The 21847-nt window shown below is 41.8% G+C and overlaps 1 protein-coding gene across 3 annotated transcripts; it reads right to left on the bottom strand.

The window, feature by feature from the left end:
* Positions 1-9503: 9503 nt before the first annotated feature.
* ss18 (SS18 subunit of BAF chromatin remodeling complex) lies at positions 9504-21402 on the bottom strand. 3 transcript variants are annotated; one of them, XM_035633876.2, is made up of 11 exons: positions 21220-21402; positions 20648-20724; positions 20469-20553; positions 19408-19564; positions 18487-18717; positions 17896-18066; positions 17499-17576; positions 14980-15102; positions 12363-12493; positions 11868-11930; positions 10951-11089 (listed from the first exon to the last, which is right to left on the bottom strand). In XM_035633876.2, the coding sequence occupies exons 1-10, from the start codon at positions 21286-21288 to the stop codon at positions 11913-11915; spliced, it is 1140 nt and encodes a 379-aa protein (XP_035489769.1). In that variant the 5' UTR covers positions 21289-21402; the 3' UTR covers positions 10951-11089; positions 11868-11912. The 3 variants fall into 3 exon arrangements, with proteins under 3 accessions (XP_035489768.1, XP_035489770.1, XP_035489769.1); XM_035633875.2 differs by lacking the exon at positions 11868-11930 and having other exon boundaries at positions 9504-11089; XM_035633877.2 differs by lacking the exons at positions 11868-11930; positions 17499-17576 and having other exon boundaries at positions 9504-11089; positions 21220-21401.
* Positions 21403-21847: the final 445 nt, after the last annotated feature.

Here is a 21847-nt window from a genome sequence, read left to right on the forward strand (position 1 = left end):
TCTTTTCATAGCTCTATTGTGATATAATGCAAATGCTACTCTGTAAACATCAAACAACAGCGGATTTGCGGTTAATCTTTAATAACATCAGTAGAACCACCCTATAGTTTGACTGCATTCAGAAGACTAATACTGTATGTTTACACACTATAAATATGAATCACTTTACATTTGTATTGTTTGTGATGTAAACGTACAATGTTAAAGAATCTAAGATTCAATTACTTATTTATTTTTGCTTCGGTTGCTCAGATTTGTTCAAGAATTGTGCAAAAATGACCACGTTAGTGTGCACAGCAGTTTTATTTTTGGCCCGACAAACTTTCTTGTGAAGTTGGGATGCAGTTCTCTGGGGAATCTCATGAGCCCATTTCTGTGTATAGATGTTTATCTGTGCGGCCTTTGTGAGAACGAAGAGATTAACCCCCATAACTAGCACACATCTTATAGTTGATCTGAGCATCATTAGTCCACATTAATAACCCATGGAAGTGCAAATGGGTTTTTTTATCATCTTAATTACGTGACATCTGAGCTCTCTATCTAAAGATGACTCTCTTTAGAGATGAGACGGGCGCAGTGACTTCGAGGTACATGTTTTTGTGTGCACATCTGACAAAAAAAGAATCCTGGTGCTAAAGAATGTGCCTACACACACACACACACACACGCACACACACACACACACGTCCGCGCCATCTAAACTAAAAAGGATGCCATTGCCCATTAGAGAGATGGATTGACAGGAGTGCAGAATAAATCTTTGTGGCAGTGAGTCAGAAATATAAATAGAGCACCTAAGATAGATTTGTCTCTGGTGTTGATGAAGTTACCTTTGGGGGTAGAGCTCTACCTTTTTAGTAATGAGGACAACCGCAAACAGTTTGGTCTCCTAATGAGAAATGATAGTTTTGGAGGTGCCATACAAAAATGCCATACGAAACACTTCACTTATGCATTTTCCAGTGCGATCCTCAACAGAAGAACCAAAAGTGGGAGTCATTTGTGAAAGAATCAGCCCCACCTGGTGGCTTTGATGTACACTATACCGTATGCTGCTATATATGAGGAGGAAAAACTGCTCTGCGTTAATGTCAGTAACACGCAGCAGTTATGTATTATTGCTGTGTCTTCAATTACATTTTTAAAGCCGCCTTGGGTGGTTAGAACATGTTACATGAGCTCAGGAGTGGCTGCAGAGGACATTTATTTTCATCATCATCTACACGTTTAACTGATGAAACGGATACAAGTAGTCCTTTGAATCAAATGTCTTCTGAGCGTGTGTTGTCAGTACCTGTAGACACTCACACGCGCCATCTTATGAAGTCATTTTACATCAAAACCTCCTCTCCATGGCAAAAACTGCCACGATTATCTGAATTATTAATGGTGAATAAAGCTAAATTATTTTAATTAGATCAATAAACGGCGTTAAAATCAGGTAGGCAGGCGAGGGAAGGGATGCTCTATTAGACATTTTATCATCAAAGTGAGTGCTGTGCTAATTACGCTAGCAGCACCCAGTCGGAGCAGCCCACCGGAGACTGATAAGAGGACTGCCCAGGGTTACAGTGATTGCACCAACTCCCCCCTACAATCCCCATTGGACAGGTTGCCTTGCTGATTTCCACGTAAAAAAAAACAGGATGCATAGCGATACACAACAGCTCCTCAAAGGTGCGGTATGTTTTTTTCCTCTGTAACCCGAGTTTGAGAGCTGGCATCCCATCCCATTAGAGCTCTATTGCTAATCAATGTGCGGCATTATAGGATGTATAAATCAGACGCTGACACCAGCTCTTTGGGTTGTTAACAGAGAACTCACCAGGGAGGAATAGAACAGAACAAACATGTCGTAACGCAGTGCATAAAATGTCTGAAGCATTGATACCAGTTTGATATTATGGTGATCAGGGAGCTGATCAATGGAACGATCTGGAACAACTTTGCTGGGCGGCGCACGCCGGTAGACGTTTCTCATTTAGCAGAGCAAATGTTAGTTTGGCCTCGCTACAAAGACGCACTCGCAGTCCTCACAGCTTTCTAATAATGCTATATGTAATCTAGGATCAAATGATTATCTGCCATTTGCGGTTACCAAACAACCACAGACCACCGGAGGTGTTTCTCAAATATTCGGGGGCAGGAGGAGAGAAGGTTCCTGTGAATATTTTTTAATTGAGGATGTAGTTATTCTGCCTGAAAAGGCGTGCAGGAAAGTGCACACGCAGGCATTTGTAACCTGAGTGCGGTACAGAGGGGGACCATCTGAAGACTTGCAGGCCCTTTGATGTCTTCTGAATACGGGCATAATGCATGTGTAATTAATAAGTCATTTGCATATGATGAACTAGGGCACTTAGTCAATGTTCTCGGGATACAAATACCTGAGGAAAACAATAACAACAGAGAACATTAAAAATGGGAGTCTACGCAAAAAAAGACAAATCTATGGCCCGCTTCGGATTAGAAATACATTAGCAGCTAATTATGTCCTAATTGCCAATATTTTAGCAGGTGTTTGTACTTAACCAGTGGTAATGCCCTCCTGGAACAAGCTCATCAGGGTTATTCTCAGGTGACTCTCTGCAGTCCTGGGTGATTATGATGCGACAAGATGGAGTCCTGGACAAAATAACACGTGTGATAATGACGCCGCTGAGCAGGACAAAAGAACAGCAACATCGAACAAAATGAACAATAAGAATAAGCTCAGGAAAGGAAGAAAAAAAGAGGAAGGCGTCTATAACGGGATACAAATGTAACTGTGACAATTGTAAACTGTTACCCGTGCTGAGACGTTAGTGCTGAGAACTCAGTTCAAAGAGGAGTATTAATTTTTTCGGCCAAATATTTTCAAAGCAATCACAGACTCCGGGAGGTGGAAGTCTCTCACCTAATCAAACAGCAAATGTAACCCAGCGCCTGATTAAATATTGAGCTTAGGAGTTTCAGATATCTCTTCTCATTGGCCTGCTGGCATTTGGCAGCAAGGGAGCATCAAACTCCCATAAGTCTCTGGAGTTGGTCCACTCTGGAAAAAGTGCTGAGCCAGCAGATGAAACTGCAGAAATGTCATGGAGCGAAAGGGAAGTGGGCCATAAGCGCACATCAGCTCGCACGTCTTCTTCTTCACGTCTGACGTCGTCGTTTTTGATGAGGGCCAGATGAGGGATGCTGTGGAAAGTAAACTTGGCCTGTTGTGTCTTTTGTTGATTTGTTAAGTGTTGCACTGCGAAGTTCTGCCAGTGATGGAAAGATTCGAGACTTTGGGGCTGCGATAGCTATTTTTTCCCTGCCACACTGTCGAGGCCTGATGGGAAAGTTGTAGCCTCATAATAATAAGGGTTTTTTTTCCTGGAGTCAAAGCCAATTTTTTAAAAATGCTTATGTTAGGCATTTTTAGCAACAACATTCTATAATTACCTGTCATTAAACTACTTTTCCTTTTTTTTCAGTGATGCATTCCTGCGCTGGATTCAAATTACCGCACAAGGGATTCACAGCAAACTGTGTCACATGTAATCCCGTGTTACTGTTTGTAATTGTATCATATCAGCTTTACTGTTGCTGCTCACTTTCCTGCAGCTGCATCAGCCTTGTTAAGTTACTGACCATCCAATTAGTACATTTCCTACTGCTGCTCCTTCACAATAAAAGCATTCAGGCAGTGAACATGGGGTGGCTTTTATTGTGAAACAATCCCAGGAAACCCAATGCATTTGTCACTGATATTTATGTTAAAAATGTGACTACAGAGCAAGTCATTTTTTGTAATGTCTCAACAGTTGCCCTCCTGCTGTTGCGTAAAAGTGTACTTCTGAAAAATATCAATTTAAGGACTGATTTCTTTGTTGAAACAATTGGTTGCTCTTTACAAAGTAGCTTCTCATGGGCCGTTTGCTGTGGGATTAGAATCCATTTGCTGTTACCACCAGTAACCATAGATGTCGCCAAATCAACCACTTAAATCATTTGAACATAAATGTTATCGGTTACAATAATGACAAGTCAAAATGTCTGCAGTGAAAATGGCCGGTGTTGTGTTCATACGTGTATATCGGAATCTCCATCTCTACCGCAGCCTCTTGTTGCTATAAGGTCTTTTGGGAAAGTTGTAATTCCACATACCCTTGTGTGTTATTGAAACTACTCCAAACAATCATACAGTTACTTTCATATTTGCCTCTTGCCTTCACAAGTCTGGAAAACTATTTTCCCGGTTCCCAACTCAGTACCCAGAGTTACATCAAATATCTGTTCAAGTTTTTCCTCCATCTTTCTTTTGTTTTGTTCCACTCCCCACACTTACCGTTGTATTGTTCGACCTTGAGTGAGATGCTGTCAGGCGCTTTTTAGAACATAAGCGTTGCAGTTTCCCATAATCCACTGGGAGCGTTGAGGTGAGAGCTGTGGCCCACTAGCACTCTGAGTGGCTGGCAGCGGATCAAAAGCAAACGAGGTTCCTGAGCTCATTCCAATTATAACAGCACACACTATCAACTACAAATACAAACAGCACGTAAGTGATAGCGCTGGTGGCCTGGAGGACTGCTGCCAGAGAGCAGGCAGCATGCTAATCAGGATACCTCTTGCCATGGGCTATTTAGGGAATAGCCTCTCATCCCACCAATTCCCCATGCCCTAGCCAGGGAAACGAAAGAGAAAAGGGGGAGTGAATTCCCTGAGTGCACAAACCAAGGACAAAATATTAGAAAATGGATCTTTATCTTTGCTCTTGGCCAATATCCATATTAATTCCCAAAAAAGGGGGGCAAAAGACAATGCAAATGTACTTAATAAAATATAAGAGATTAGTAAAACACAGACGGCAACAAATGATGACCCTCTTCCTTGATTGCCTTTTTTGTGATGGTCAATTCAGTCAGCTGACGACAGTAAAATAATATTTTGAAAAACAATACAATTTTCTTAGTACTTCATGCAGTACCACATACGCTTTTGTTGACTTCACCGAGTTGGCATCACATAGTCCACCCTATGGTTTAACCTTTGCAAAAGCAGAATGTGAGAAAACACGCTCCTCAGTCATTTGCACACCACTTCACACTGTTTATTGCAATTAGTCTGATTATCCATAACAGCGTCTTCCCAAGCATCCCATTGTCGTCATCCAATCCAGGAAAGTGATTCATACCCCGGATCGACCGTCACAGGGAAAGGAAGTGAGATGTTTGGAGGAGTTCTGTGGTAACATGTACGCTCCCCCACCCTCACGGACAACCCCTCGGAGCTTGGCAACTCTCCAGAGCCATGCAGGGGCAGCGGAGTACAGCGGGAGCCTGAGTGAGAAGCACACATTGTGCTCCGCGGGACCCCACCAGTCCCGGCCCGAAGGCACAACTCTCAAGGACATGGAGAACTGGGGCAAAGAACTTCCAAGCTTCCCACTGTTAGGGCAGGCTGAGAGAGAAAAAGAGGGAATGTTTCCAAAGTGTCTCTGTCTGTGTGAGCGTAGCCCGCGAAACGTGTTGTTGAGAGATATACATGGATTCTCTTGATCCGCACACACAAAATCATGTAAATCTTTCACGCACAACAGCTCTCCTGCGTCCAGGACATACACGTGGTTGAGAGGGGAAATAAAACTGGCAAATTCACACTTACATTTCATTTTCTGCCAAAAGAAAGAGTGAAGGGGTCAGACGGGGTCACACAAACCATGTTTGTGCTTGTAGATGCACATAATCGTGTTTGTGTTTTGGTCCCTGTGTATCCAGACACTGATCTATTTGTCAAACAATATTACTGAATTTCATTACACCCCAGAAAGTGAAATATTGGAATCAGCGGTGGCTCATAAACCCTCGTGTCCATAGAGTGTGTTGAGTGTGATCTTTCTGGGTTTGTCACACAAATAAAAATGTAATCTCCAATGGAAAATTGCATCTTACTGTTGCACAAAAGAGGTTTGCTACATGATATTTCAAATAAGGGAATGAATCAATGAACATTTACCATCTGCATTGTGATTTAGAGTAAATTCAAATGCATGAGAATTTGGAAAGTTCTACTGGATATATACATATATATACATATACATATATACATATATATCTGTGAAATACGATAGAAAATTCAGATTCTTGATATACAAAATTGCACAAAAGCGGCAAAGGAGGCAGCATCTTTGACACTGCTGGAACAAGCAGCCCTTTCCCTCATTGTCCTTCCAGTCAGGAGCTCAGGTTTTCTGTGGGTCAGCCCCCTCTCTCTCCACATCAGGGGGAAGGAACCACACTGATCTGAGATGGAGTACCCCCAACCAAACCTGACCACATCGACCCGTGCCACCATCCTGGGCCTCTAATGGAAGTCCTGGGCATCCAGACACCTCCCCCGCTCCAACACAGGCGTCAAGTAGCGCTCTTCTCATCATTGGAAGCAGCAGGCCTCGCAGCCCTCCTTTTCTCTCCCTGGGACTGGCTTTTTGGGAACATAGCAGGCAGATGTGTCCAGATGAGCACGTTCTAATTTGTGGGCCCAGGTTAATGCTCTGTCAGAGGCCCTGGAGGATCAATAGCTTTATTTCCCTAAAACACCGGCATGGTGAGAACCAGCTCACGGGGTGCTTTTAATACTAGCGCAGTTCCAGCGATGACTGGGCTGTATTGATTGTGCCCCCGTGGAACTACGTGCGCCTTCTGGGGAAGGATCTATTTGTGTCACCCTGGGCCGGGATGGGGGCTCCGCTGGAGGAGTAGAGAGCTCAGCCAATGGAGGATGCCAAAAACATCAAAACAGCCATGTTTACAGATTACCCAAAGGGAAAGCAAATTACAGCAATTATGCAGGCTGTGGGAATACTGATATCAGCATACCTGCTATTTCACCCAGAGACTACTTTTATTAGGCTAGAACACATACAAAACAGCACACTCAATTTGATTTGATGGCTAAACCATCAACAAACGATGGGATTTAAACAAAGCACTGTGCGTCAGAACCATGCCAAACAACAGTCTTTCTAGGGGATCGCCCTGTTCGTGTATTTGTCCCAAAATTATTTTCTGTTGTTTTGAAACTAGATGTAATGGCTTTCACAAATATCTGTGAGGCAAGTATGTATCTGGCATGAACATGTAATGTTGAACATCGGAGCTTTTCCTTCTTCTTTTTCTTCTTCTTTTCTTTCCCAAACACTGGCTGTTAATCATTCTTTGTAAACACTGCAAATTGCTCTACAGAAAACTCATTTGCCCTTATAGCAGTTATCTCATATATCAGCACAGAGACACCACACAGAATCTTATCCAAATCACAGGCCTTTGTTTGCAGCTGTCGTGACATATTCATGACTGGGGCCATAATAGTCAGATTCCTGTTATATCCCCCAGGGAGAGCAGAGAGAATGGTGTCACATCCAATTACTGCAGCACACTGTAGAGGTAAATCAAAACTCACGCCATGAACTGTGGAATCTATGGTTCGTGCACACACACACACACACACACACACACACACACACACACACACACACAAACATACTGAGCAAGTAAAGCGAGACAATAGTTATATCAACATTTATAGAATATTGGAAAACACATTCTCCCAGTAACGTGGAGGTCATGTATGGATTACACAGGAAAATGGGATTGGCTGGAGGCTGTTGGCAGGCAGGCGTCTTCTCAAAACATAAATTGACATACATGAGATGTAGGAGCAAGTGAGGCAGACAGCACTTACTCAAGATTTTTACAATTATGGATTTGTTCGCCGGCGTGCAGCAATTGAAATTGCAGATGAGGCCGGTGATATGCCCCTTCATTGGAGGAGGAACAATCGGGTCACCGAGTTCACAGACACCTTCTCCTCGGCACCAATGAGATGGTTTTCCGTGCAGTGAAATTAATGCCTTTGTCTTTTCCTCCGCAGCAGTCTTTGGAAGGCCTGGTGGTTTGGTGGTTTGAGGGTATCTCAGCAGTGCATAGCCCCGTTTCACCCTGGAGCAGTGCAAAGCTCCTGCCCAATAAAACAGGCTGCATCCCCAGGGCCCCTCCCTCAAGCCTCCAGTCAGCGCTTGTTTTTGCACCATTTATTTAGTGTGACACATCTCCAATTAAACTGTGGAGGCTGCTGCATTCCCCCCATAACTACCTCTTATACCTCCCCATAGACTTTCTGTCACACTAAGAGTGTGGGTATGAGAGAGTGAAAGGGAGAGTTAGTGAGAGAGAGAGCTAGGGCGAGAGAGAGAGAGAGGGAGAGAGAGAGAGAGAGGGAGAGAGATCACATCTTGCCTGCCAGCTATGATCACAATGTCATTTTCCCCTCAGTGCTTAGGAGCCTCCTCTGAAAGGTGCCCTGAATTATAATTATCAAAATATTGAAAAAGATAATCATCCTCTTAAATGATGATGCCACTTTTCCACACTATTTGCTTCACCCTAATACAACATGCATGGAGTAATGCTCTCCTGTAAGCTTGCTTGATAGCTCATTTAAAACTACACAGCCATAGACACCTTTTTTTTTTTGTAAGACCACACTTTGTAATATTGAGTTACTTAAATTACACATTAATTAACCACCACAGATGTATTTACACTCAGCCCAAATTCCTCCACTGCCCCACTCTAAGTTATGAGCTGATGAATTTAGATTCACGTGCGTTTAGAAGAGGTCTTGCATGGGAGGGAAGAAGTCTCCTTGCCACCTCTTCGTCCTCCCCCAACGGCCCCAGACACAGTCACAGGAGGAGTGACTTTGTCCGACCCCAATACCGTCTGCGAGAGCACAGCTGAGGGCAGCAGCTGCCAGGGAGGACTGGTGGGGGAGCGCCCAATACGCTGGCTCTGCCAAGCAGAGGGGCCGGGGGGAGCCCCAGTGGCAGCTGGGAAGGGTGGGGCGGCCAGCTGTGGAGCAGCAGGATGGAGGGGTGACCAGGAGATGCCACTAAACCTGAGCACTATATATATGCACAAATGCACACACACACACACGAGCATGCACAAATTTTACACACAGGCACACTCATAAATTCTTTTCTTTTTAGGTGTCGTGCTGCACTCACCCACATTTACACACGCAAACCCTTTCCGCTGGCATGGAGGCAACCCAAAGCAGACTGTGGCCCTCTTAACACCAGCACCGATCTCCTCATCCCATGCTTCGGCCACACATCTGGCGTACCATCTGTATCACTCCCCCCGACGTGACAGGTAGTCCCTCTCCCTCTCTGGAGGGAGCAGGAAGGGAAAGAGGGACACGGAGGGTAATTTTGGGTGTAAATGTGCTCTGGACCTCTCTGGATGCATCTGGACAAAGCCGTCATGCTGCTGGCGGGGCAGGGTCATTATCAGCTGGAAGCTTGACGATGAGATAGCAGATGAAGACAAAAACAATTATATCATACTGTCAAATTATGACAGCGCCAATGCTGCTCGTCATGTTTGTGTTGTCCTCGTGATTCTGCGCCTCGGTGTCGACCGCGTCTCAGTACAAGGTCAAATACCATAAATGAGACAAGTTGAAATGTATTAAAGATTCTTCCAATTTATTTTAAATGTACAGTTATACATTGCCATGACACAAATGTGACCACCACTTGGATGGAGTGGAAAATGCAAAATATTAAAACAGCCATATATAAACAATACCAGAGGATGTGGAATCCCTCTTCTTTATGCTGCTGTACATGTGGGATCAATAAAGTATGCACCATAATACAAGATATCAAGCCAGTGATATAAAACTGCACAACCAGTCTTTACTGTGAAATTAAGGAATCCATTTCAGAACATTATTTTCACATCTTATGTTACATATTTGACAGTAACAATCTTTATTATTCACACACAACACTATTTGAATGACATCAACTTAGACATTTATTCAAAAGAGGGAGAGGGGATTCCAGCATTGTCAAAACTAACAAAATAAACTACTTGTCAGAAATATTTATTATACCGAGTTTCATCTTCCCCATTCACAAATTTGCAGTCAGTGGACAAGACGGAGGTGCTTGTATAGAAAGAAAATGGCTCCGCAGAGAAGCAGCTTACAATTTGCAGCGGCATCTGCTACATGTCACCTCTTTGAGCACATATGTTGAATGAAGACCAATGGCTGTTATTCTGCCAGGTGATTTGATCCAAATTTCATAGATATTTTTCACTGGCTTAAAAAAAGAAAGAAGAAAAAACAACTGAACACAGAATATAGCAACGGTCACATGTTTTCAGACTAAACCTTCTCTAATTCCAGGTCTGCTGTAGGTATTTGGCCTTCAAGGATTTTCTCTCTGCATGCCGACAAATGTTTCCATTTTTACACAAAGAAGTTTGTACAGTGTCCATGTCACTGATTTTAACACATCCAATTCAATACTAATACAATTCAATACAACAAAGAAATGTGAAACATATTGTGCTGGATGGGATCATCGTTTAAGATCATAAAAAACACCGACACATACACGTGATGAAATTAACAACACAGCTTTAGTACTAGTTTCTGATGTCTTATACAAAGTTAGCTTGGTCTAAAAAGCATAAAATATATTTTACATCATCACATACATCAAGACATGTACCATGGGAAGTTTGTCTGGTGCATCACTTCATATCCAAGCCCCCACACATTTCCCTACTGCTGGCATTATTGCTTCTTATGAACAGGGCGCTGGGTGATAGAGAAACAATACACCACACTAGATTGAAACTGTACGTTTAAATCGTCTCTGATATCCCAAAATTTTCGTTAGCTCATTTCACAATCTGCAATGCTGAAGGATAAGGCAGTTCCATTTCATTTTTTTTTTTTAAGGCATTGCTGCTTCGAGACGTACTGGACCAGATGGTGAGTCGGGGACTTTGACAATATCAATGTACGTGATGAACAGAATACAGTTTACAGGCAAGAATGACAGCCTAATGAGAGGGGGAAAACCAATCTTGTATTTTTGAGTGGTGTATATTCGTGTCTGAGAGAATCTCAGTGAGCTGCAACCATCTTTAAAGTCTGCTGAGAGATTGACCAGAGGTCAAAGCTCAGACAGAGATTAGAGCAGAGCTGTGTGTGTTGCTGTGACCTTCTCTCACTGCTGGTAATTTCCATACTGGCCCTGTGGAGAGAAATGTGACAGACACATGTTACTTAAAAGCACAAAGCAAACGCTTATATTCACAAGTCTCAACAGAGTGCAAAACAAAAACAACAACAAAACATCTGTGACTTCAACCATATCCTACTGCAAACCATGATTCATGGTGCATTTGCTGGTGTTGACCAGCAGGTGGCAGTATGGCCTCAACTTGTGGGCTCTAAATTCTAACTTTATACCTCAGGTTTCAGCTGCAGCATGGCTGAGGACAACATTCCACATTAAATAGAGAAGACTAGCTTCAAGTCAGACAAATTCAGTGTAACAACTGAAGTAACTGATGCATTTCTAAACAGGGGTCGAAGTATGTATTTGGAATTTATGGAAAATACATTGGAAACAACTGGAAACAAGCTTCTCATATACATAACATTTTTATGTAAATATCAGTTATTTGAAGATTTTATCACAAGAAAAAAAAAAAAAGTAATTAAAACCAGTGTAGTAAATTGCAGAGATTAAGGACACAGCCAAAGCAGGTAAACTTTTGTCTGTCTCACTACAGATAAAGCATGCTGTGTTTCTAGACCTCATGACTTACAATTCGACCCCTGGTTAATAACAAAAACAAAAACAAAAAATTGAATTAAAATAAGACAGACGGAATTAAAAAGAAAGAAAGAAAAAGAGAAAGATGGAGAAGGGTAGAGACAAAAATAGACAGAAAAAACAAATGCAAATAAAGGCTAGGTGGTCAAACGTCTAGATCGGACGTTGAGGTCTTCACAGCAACCATTACCTTTGCTTCTTATAGAGCTAGTCAGGGGTTCAAATCCCTGGGTCTTTATTTCCTCATGTGCCCCTGAATATTCAAAGATAAAGATATCAAAGAGTAGCTGTGGTCCCCACATAAGACCACAGGAAATACAGGGCAACAAATAGGTCTCCTCTTAAACACTGGAGCAGTCGGCATCACGTTTAAGGAAGAATCCTCTTAAAGCCCTCATATTTCACTGGTATGGCAGATACCACATTAGCCAGGATACGACTCAGGTTAACAAGCGACACACACACTCTCAAGCAACGCATACACTCTTTTTGGGAAGAACAGGAATTACTCCGCCCCCAATATGATGACAGCATGCATAACATACTCCCATTCAACGTTTACCTTCTAACTACAAACAACAGAAATATACAGCTATGTCTGGCAATAGACACAATAAAAAGGGACAAACTAAGTCCGACGTATAGACGAGTCTCTGTGACCGTCCAGTATTGTGGGTGTACTCACTTGGTCATAACCGTAAGGGCGTTGCTGCTGGCCCGGTTGGGGTCCAGGTTGAGGGGGGCGATAGGCCCCATACTGCTGCCCCTGCCCCTGAGGATAGTTGGGATACTGTCCGGGGGCAGTTTGGGAAGGACCTACGACAGACACCAAGAACTCAGAGTTAATTATGTGTGCTCGACAGCCTTGAGTATACCTAAAAAAAACACATTTGAAAATGGGAACAGACAACATTGTGATTTTTCTTTATCATCTGCTTAGCAAGGGGCCAGAGCAACTTACTCAAGTTCAGGCGACAACCACAAGACTACGTTTTCGTTTTAAAAGTGAAATGATTTCCGTCCACACAAGCTCATATAAGTTTTAATCCCTGTCTATACTAACACAGCTATTAAAGTTTTGGAAGCTCAACAACTCATGAGTAGTGTGGACGGTAGGTGTAAATGTGACGGCAGTGATACGTTTTAAAACGAAAACATAGAAATGTGGACGTAGAGTTAAGAAGCAAGAGAGAGTAAGAGAGACTATTTTCATTTCTTACTTGTTACACTGGTAACTCTGGTGAATCCCAGTTAGTTTACCATCACTAATAGGCTGCAATAAAAAATAAATAAATAAGCAAATCGATGACAAAGAGGATGGTGGACATGTCAGAACCATTTCTTTATGATGCCTCAACAACGCCCGACTCCCTAATGAACGAGAATGAGCGAGTCAGGTCGGAGAGCCAGGCAGCGGTTCCGTAATGCAAGAAGACATCAAGGAGATTCTGTTGGTCTTCATTAGAAAAATTCTCTTCATCCACCTTCACACGCTGACAATGTGCAGGCGCTGTGAAGGAGCGAGCAAAGCTTGACTGGGGCTGGAGTCAAACAAGGCCCACGCTGCATTGTTGTGCGCTCATAATAACGTATACTGTGGCGCATTAGCTTGTGGGGACCAGCAGGAGAAAGCATTTGTGTGTGCCAGATGGAACTCACCTCACAGCCTCTGCCTCTCCACGAGCTCATTACTGACATGAGCTCTGGCTCAGACAGAGGGTGAACGATGGAGGAAAAAAAAGCCTTACGAGCTGTTAAGTACTGTACTGTAAATGTCAAACATTTTCTTTTCATTCAACACTTAATTAATTGTGGTTAAATGGTTGGATCGGAAACCCAAGACCAGGATTGTAATGGGTAGTGGAAAACTGTAGTGAAATAACTGTTAATCATGTAAAATTTGTTGTGTGAAAATGTTGTATCATGATACTAACCTATTAAATTGCAGAACATCTTTAGTCTACCAAGCGTTTATACATTAAACACATACCACTACACAACGGACACCACTGCAGGTGTTTGTAGATTTTATGTTGCAATATTAAGCTACATTAATGAAATTGCCCGCCACTACTCATAATAAACATCGGATAAAGCAGGAGAAAAGGTGGACATGAATAAACGACATGAATAAACAACATCGAATCCACAGCAGCAGCAGCGACAACCACCACACAAGGTGCTACGTTGCTAGGCAACGCAGTAGTTGGCGTTGCTCTCCTTTGTACATTGAGTTACGTATATTTGGATAAATGGATATTTGTTGCACACACACCTTCTGAAAGTTTCTCTGTGAGTTTTGTACAATGTGAAGCACTCCACAAAAGTTAACTATTACCAGCTTCAAAGATGAACAGAAAGGTAGTGCAAACCTCACTTAGGGTAGAAGTAAACGTAGTAGTCGCAGATGAAGGAGCCAGTGACCGTCTGTATTTTATCATTCAGCCTGACCCAGACTATACCTGTGGTCACATGGCGGGTATGTTTGATTTGCACTGTGGTCTCCAGGCTATTCATCAAATCACCAGTTTCCACAATTGCGGCAGCTGCTGATTTGGCTCTTTCTTTGTATTTGTTTCATTCTCACTCTGTTCATCACACCATCACACCATCACGTGACTTTTGTTTTTACTCTGAAACGATTTCGCCTTTATCTGTAGCTAAGTAAAATCCTCAAGATGAAAAATCCTCAGGAGTAAAATTACAGTTTTTTCAATTTTAAATGATCCTCAAAGTATAAGCCAGACCCCCCCCCACATGTAAATGCCTTAAAATTAGAAAATAAAGGTCAATTGAATTTTTTTTTTGTATATTTTCAGTCATTGATTACTAGTATTTTTAGCTTGACATTTCTGTAATAAGATCCAAAATGTGGTGATGACGGTCGTATAATGTTTTTTTTAAGTGCCAAGTCACACACATGCTAAAAATGCTCAATTGCAAGGAGTTTAGCAAATATTTGGCTCATCAGCCAGAGCTCCTCTTCAACTCCCTCAGAAGTGTCACATATCAAACTAAATCACCAAGAGAAATGCTTATGTGGTGCAAGTCACCACTTCTGATTAAATTTCCCTTCCACCAAACTCCAATCCCCTGCCCGTTCATTAAAGAGGTCCTTTAGTTCCTTTCCCTTTTAGATTTTTTGACATGCAATTGGGTTATATTTACATTTACAAGCGGCAGTAACCGCCAACTCACTTAGGAAAAATATTATTATTATTCAGCAGCTAAAAAGATAACCCTGGAGAGGTGCTAATGCCTCCTACAGGACTCCTATGTGCCCGTTTGATTTGGTAACTCACCGTAACCCTGCTGCTGTGGTGGGTAGCCCTGTTGACCTGGGTACTGCTGTTGGCCTGGGTAGCCCTGCTGCTGAGGAGGGCCTTGCTGGTATGCTTCCTGTTGTTGGCCATACTGGGCATTACCTTCAGGGGGCAACAGCAGGCAATGTGAGCAACATGTGGACGACTACAGCACAACAGTAAAACACAGACGCTTTTCTTGGGGTTGGCGATATCTCGATTTTACTCAAATCTATTGTGGCTTGTTCTAGGTGGAATGTAGTAAATTATTATATTGGGAACATCGAGAACCAAATTGCTGACATATTTTTTTTTAAGGCGCCGGCATTAGACTCGCTTTGGTGTTTCTCTCCTCTCACCGCCTCCTATGGCTCTCTCCCTCTCACAGACATAAAAAGAGAAAAGTCACATACATCTCACACACAAACACTCAGACCACCACCCAGGCAAGTGTGTGCAATGTATATAGGTGATACGTGTGTTTTTGTACCTGGAGGGAACAGGGAAAGAGCCTAGAGAGAGTGAAAGACGTGAAGCGCCAAAGCAGGTTTACACATGTTGAGTTCAGAAAGAATAAGCTGCTGCTGCAGAGGGAGGTGGATAAATTTGTTGCAAAAGGAAATAGCACTGGATCCATCATCTGGCCCTGTGTGTGCATCACAAGGAAGATATTTAACAAACAATGCTTGTCTGCAAAATATGCTGCAAAACCACGGCTACGAAAGGTAGCAGTGTCACAAATTTGTTCCACCGCAAATGCCACCCACTGCTACATGAAGAATGGCTGAATCATGTCCATGTCTCCCTTTGATGTATACAATCACACCAGTATGATGATTCCAGCAGTTCCTGCAACAGATCTGCATTAGAACAGTCTTCTTTATATTCAATAGCGGTTTCCATTGGAATTTTTAAAAAATTTGCAAGGGAAAAGGGGAAAATCACAACAAAGTTACATTTAACAATTCACACTGTAGCCTTCAGAGCTCAAGCCAGACAAAGATCCTTAACAAAAACAGAGTTCAGAGAATCCAAAAATGCATTCAACAAGAAACAGAGACATTTCCAAACAAACTAACATCACAAACAGCTGTGGTGATCACGTTTAATTCGAAAAATTTTGTGCAGTTTGTCACAGCAACTGACTGGACCGTCTGTCTCTGGTTCACGCACTATGCTATTTTCATCTTATGCCATTTCATATTTTCAGTCTTTTTTTCCAACAGAAACCACTAATGAATTTAAACAAGGAGTTTTAATGGAGGCACATTTTGTAAAGTGTTTAAACAAGCATTAATGAAGTGCTTTTGGGGAGATGTAAAAAATATCTATTATATTGTGTATCACGATATAGCAATATTTTAAATATGTCATATCACCCAGCCCTGAGTCCTTCTATGCTTTTACTTGGTTCTCTTAAAATATACCTGTAATTGCAACAAAACAAAGGTTGGTATATACAGCCATTAAAAAAGCACAATGCAATATTGTAAAAAAGATGCTAGTAGTTAAAGAATAATAGTATCACATACTATCTAACAATGATAAACAATGGAGCGTAGAAGACATTCAAGTAAAAGCATGGAAAGGAATCTTGATTTGGAATTCTCAGCAACTGCTCTAAATCAGGTAATGGACATAATACGCTGTACAAATATATTAATTGCATCGTTATGAGCACAAACTGAATATATAATTTAAGAACCCAGAGAAGTTTTTGAGACAGCTGTGTTTTTTTCCCCACGAAAGAGTTGAGTTTGTTTTATAAGAAAAAAAGGGGGGGGAAACGTTAATGTTTGAAAGGTCAAAAGGAAAATAGTGTAGTCAGTAGAGGAAAAAAACAAACAACAAAAAAGTTAATGTTAATTGGACAAAGAAAGGAAAGAAGTTGTTTAATATCAATCTTTCACTGGGGCGAATGTGAAATATTATATAATTATAAAACCCTGAAATGATCCAAGATGGGGAAAATTGGCAAAAGTCAACTGTTAAATTTAGAGGATGCTGTCGTGGCATATTTCTGAGAAAAAAAAATTTGAGAATTTATAAGTCACTTCTACAAATGTATTGTGAATTTAAAGACAATGGCAGTCTGGTTCACGTCAGTGGAAACTGGCACATTAAGATGAATAACTCATTAGCAACTTCTCCAAAAATGCACGTAGTATGCTGTGCAGTTATAGTTTTGACCATTAAGACTCACACAAGACCCTGACTATTCTTCACACGCACAGGTAGAGCACCATCCACGACCGGGGGATATCAGTCCAAGACTGGGTTCTAACTTATTCATGAGCCTTTGGATTAATGTGCATTCCTACACGTGGATGCTTCCTCAAAATGAAATACCATATTTCTTTTTTGTTCGAGCCCAAAGTCACTTTGACTCCCCAGAAAATAATGAAGAAACTGAAATTTTGCCTTTCGTCGCAGTCTCTTTGCATCATTTGTGTTTTAACACGACTCCTGGGTTCAGTTTTTGTTGTTTTTTTCTCCAAGTGACCGGAGGGTTCTCCTACCTTCTGAGGCTCCCTGTCCTGCGTGACTGTACTGGTCCCCATAGTAGTCTTCCTGCCCTGGGTACTGCTGAGGGGGTCCTACATACACATACACACAACATACATACAAGTAGATTCAAGGTGTTGTTGGATCGGTTGTGTGGGGGGAAGAGCAGAGAGGATGGAGCCCTTGCCGCTAGTTCTCGCTAGAAAGCTCTCTTTTGGTGACTTGACTACTGTTTTAATTGGAGGCTTTAGATTACATCTTTAGTCATCAAGATGTCTGTGGGCAACAGAAGTGGAAATAAAGGAAGTTGAGAGGAACAATAGTAAGAAATGCAGAAAGGAGGGTTAGGAAGAAGGAAAAAACCAACACTCACAACTTGCACACTTAACAGACACACTCTGAGGCGTATACCTTGCTGGGGAGGTCTGTATGGGGGCATTGGCCTCTGCCCCATGACATGATTGCCTTGGTTGACCTGGCCCATCATGCCCATTGGGGTCTGCTGTCCTTGGTAGTGCTGTCCACCACCACCAGGAGGCATGTTATACTGCTGGGAGGGAGGCTGCTGATGCATCATAGGGCCTGTGGTAGTCAAATTGTACTAGACCGTGTTAATCTCTTTAATGAAAAAACTTTTTCCATGTCAAAAACGAGACTAAAAAGAAACCTTTGAAAACAACAAGTATTACAAAATGTGTTACATTTTCTATCACTGAATAAAAACAATAATTTGAAAGACAAACAAACGAACACCATGTTTATATGCAAAGTCTTACTCAACAACCTGCAAGCATGTGAGAGCAATGCTTATTGTCGATGATTTAACCTTTACCTACTTAACTTGAAGCACTACTTTTAATAAGAAACACCTTGCAGTTATGCATTTGTCAGTAATGTTAAAACAATGCAGGTGAATGAAGTGCAACAAGCACCAGCATGGCAGATGTTAAGGCACAGGAAATCAATACGACCAAGTGGTAACGAATAACGGAGCCATTTTACCTTGATTAGGCTGCATGTTCATGTTTGGCCGTGGACCATAGTTTCCCATGGGTTGGCCCTGGGTCATGTTCATTTGACTCTGAGCTGGAATGCCCTGGGAGGAGGGGACGGTGTGATTGTAACCACCCATCGAGCCATGACTGCTGGGGGGCATATTCATAGAGCCACTGGGCATGTTTGGTGGCTGGTTGGGGCCTGGACCAGGACCTTGCATGGGCATATGATTAGGCCCTGGAAAATAACAGCAGAGATGATTCATAACTGCCTTAAAAAGAAAACCACAAGTTAACTATTTAGTACACATATTTCCATGTTATTGTGATAACTCCAGCACTTGAAATACATGTGAAAAATAAAATCACTTACTTTGATGACATGTCAGAACTTCAGGATTGACCAAACTATAAGTAACTGAAATTACTTACTTGAACCTGTCTAACCAGTTATTTTCATTGATTCCTTCCTTTTAATATTTAAAGTTGAACTACCCCCACCCCTAAAAAAAACACCTTAATCTTTTAGATTAAATTTCAAGTAAGGTAACACTTGTAAAAGTTCCAATAACATTACGTAAAAATAGGGAAAATAACATTGATGAATGGAAACTCTTCTATTGTTCAGAAGGTACAAAAGTACTCCAAACTGTCACAGTATACAAGTAATACCACAAGCTAAGATTAAATCTAAATTTGAGTGGCATTGCATGAATCATCTAAAAGGAATACTACCATGAGGAGAGCATTATCAAATGGAGAGCAAGTATTAGACCACCAGAGCTAGCAAATGGGTGACATCATCCTTTAACAAAGCAACCTCCCTCACATTTCTGTGGTGTTGCTAGGCAACCCAAGTGAGACAGGGACTGAGGGAGAAGAAGGGGGAAGAGAAAAGAAAGACAGACGAGGGAGGGGGGGCTCTTACCAGGCATCTGTCCATTCATCTGGCTCTGCATGTGTGGGGCTGGAGGGCCACCGCTGACCATACCCTCAGAGGGCATGTTGTGACCATGAGGTGGCTGAGGGGGAGGTCCACTTTGGTTCATCCCACCAGGGCCCATGGGCATGTTTTGAGTGGGTGGCTACAAGGGCACAACACAGACACAAAAATACACATCCGCTCATTATAAACACATTAGCTTGTACCACTCAAACGATAAACCCAAGCCCCCCCCAAAAAAACAGATTTAAGTCAATCTCTGTACAATATATCATAATTTAGCATAGATGTGACATTAGCTTAATAAATCAATGACAACTTCAACTCAAAGAAGATACTGCATTTTTCAAGGGGAAATAATAATCATGCAGTACAATGCATAGTCACATTACTACTAAATTCAGTATGCTCAGTATGTATATAAGGACTATATACATTTTAAAAGAAAATGCCTTGAGTGACAAGAAACCCAAAGATTTAACATACTGAACACATAGCATTCAGTAACTGCACTCTGGGGCGTTGTAGTTTAAAGTGTGATATACCATATATGACATGACACATTTCTTATCTTTTTTATGGGTCAAGCTCCAAAAATTCTGGACTGTACATTTTTCATATTACATTTGTCATAATGCTTTCACAAGATCTGACGTTAAAGCTGGTGGAATTCACTGAAATGTCAGGATGAAGCTATAAAAAACAAAACAAGTTAAAATAAAGTAAAGTTGCCATTACATCTTTCACTGCAATATTTAATTAGGGTATTCATACACACATATCAGTCTGCCTATTAAAGTGACCGAGACAGTTTACCATTTGATGGAATATTGTGGCGATCTCTATGCACAACATCCTTATTTATCAAAACGTATTTCCGGAGTACTGACAGGGGTCGTTTATCTAAACTTATACTGATGAGACATGTGTTGGGCATGGACTAGTACAAGAACTCAACATTATTGACTACCTTGTGAAGCAACGAGAGGTCACGCTAATATTTATAATTCACTCACTGAGAACAATCAGCAAGGTGCAATACTCACAGCGGGGAGGAGAGACTGCATGTTCTGATTGGAGTCTGCTATCGTGGCAAGGTACACTAAATTTCTATGCAGCATCTGTTGATACCTGGGGAGGTGGAGAGCCATCAGTTCAGGATTAGTGGTCAACGTGAGCATAGAATTCTGTAATCTTGAGTCAGGAAGGAATTTCCATAACTTACTGTGAACATTCTGCTGTTTTGCCTTTACTCTGGAAGTCCATTATACACTGGATCAGCTGGTTGTTTTCGTCAAGTAACTGCAAAGTGCATGCACAGATATATCACACATTCATGTTTGGCGTGAGAGCACGTGATGGAAAACAAATCACACTGAATAATTCAGTATGGTCAATCCTTTGGTTGGTAATGGTTATCCTGCCGCAATTTGAAAACAAAAGGGAGGACGTGGGGGACGGTTTTTTTTGTTTAAAAAAAAATATGAGTGTGCATTTCTGGCTAACAAAAGACGCGACTTGCTAGCTAGCTGCCACCAGCTAACAAAACCGCAGGCCTCCATTCATTTAAAAATCATTTAAGCGTCTGTGCGGCAGCTCGACATAAGACCTATCGCACACACATGGCATCCTGACACCGGACATGTTCGTATTCACCGCGCTTTGACACCGCAACGTTGCTCCCGATCTATTCAGTTAGACCTGGACACGGGCAATGCTACATGCGTTAGCTCAACGGCTAGCAGCGTCTAGTGCCATAGCCTCCATTCTGCGACGCGCTAAAAAAAGATGAATTACCTTTTGTATTCCAGCGGGAGTTATATCACCTTTCCCACGCTGCCTGTGAGGTGCAAACGCCACCGACATGGTGATATTCAGTGAAATTGAAGTCACCTAGAGCATAAAAGTCTAAAGTAGCTAACACACTTAACAAATCGGGGGAACTCAAAACAGTTCGGAATAGGATGCGATTTTGTAGTGTAGTGGTCCATTTAGGGGGGGATACAGCACAATTCAAAATATAGTATATTGGCATTGTTTAATTTAAACACACAGGACTACGTGTCGTTTGTATTCTTATATTATGAAAATTAAAATATGTCTTTACACATGTGTAGATATATTTGAAAGTATCCATATTTTGATAATAAAATTGTAAGCCCACCCATTTTTTCATATAGTGGAACGATCTTGCTCTAGTCTGAAAGGCCACGGGAAATGGACCGCTCAACAACAAAAGGGGGAAACAGTCAGCCTTTGTATTTCTAAAAACAATCAAATTCATTTAAAGAAAATCCAAATAATATTTCAGACCATTTCTGTCAGTACCAGCTAATATCAACGTTTACTATTCGTAGAGCATTAACCCAAAAGAGAGAACTTCCGTTAAAAAAATTTCGTCTGTTCTTGGTATCGCCCGAGTTCA

This window comes from Scophthalmus maximus, chromosome 5, assembly GCF_022379125.1.
Source record: "Scophthalmus maximus strain ysfricsl-2021 chromosome 5, ASM2237912v1, whole genome shotgun sequence".
Lineage (NCBI taxonomy): Eukaryota > Metazoa > Chordata > Actinopteri > Pleuronectiformes > Scophthalmidae > Scophthalmus > Scophthalmus maximus.

Coding starts and splice junctions, on each gene's coding strand:
- ss18 (XM_035633875.2), bottom strand. CDS start 21,288: ATGTCGGTGGCGTTTGCACCTCACAGGCAGCGTGGGAAAGGTGATATA. Junction 19,565..20,468: donor TGCAGTCTCTCCTCCCCGCT/GTGAGTATTGCA, acceptor GTGCCCTTGTAG/CCACCCACTCAAAACATGCC. Junction 18,718..19,407: donor GATGAATGGACAGATGCCTG/GTAAGAGCCCCC, acceptor GTTATTTTCCAG/GGCCTAATCATATGCCCATG.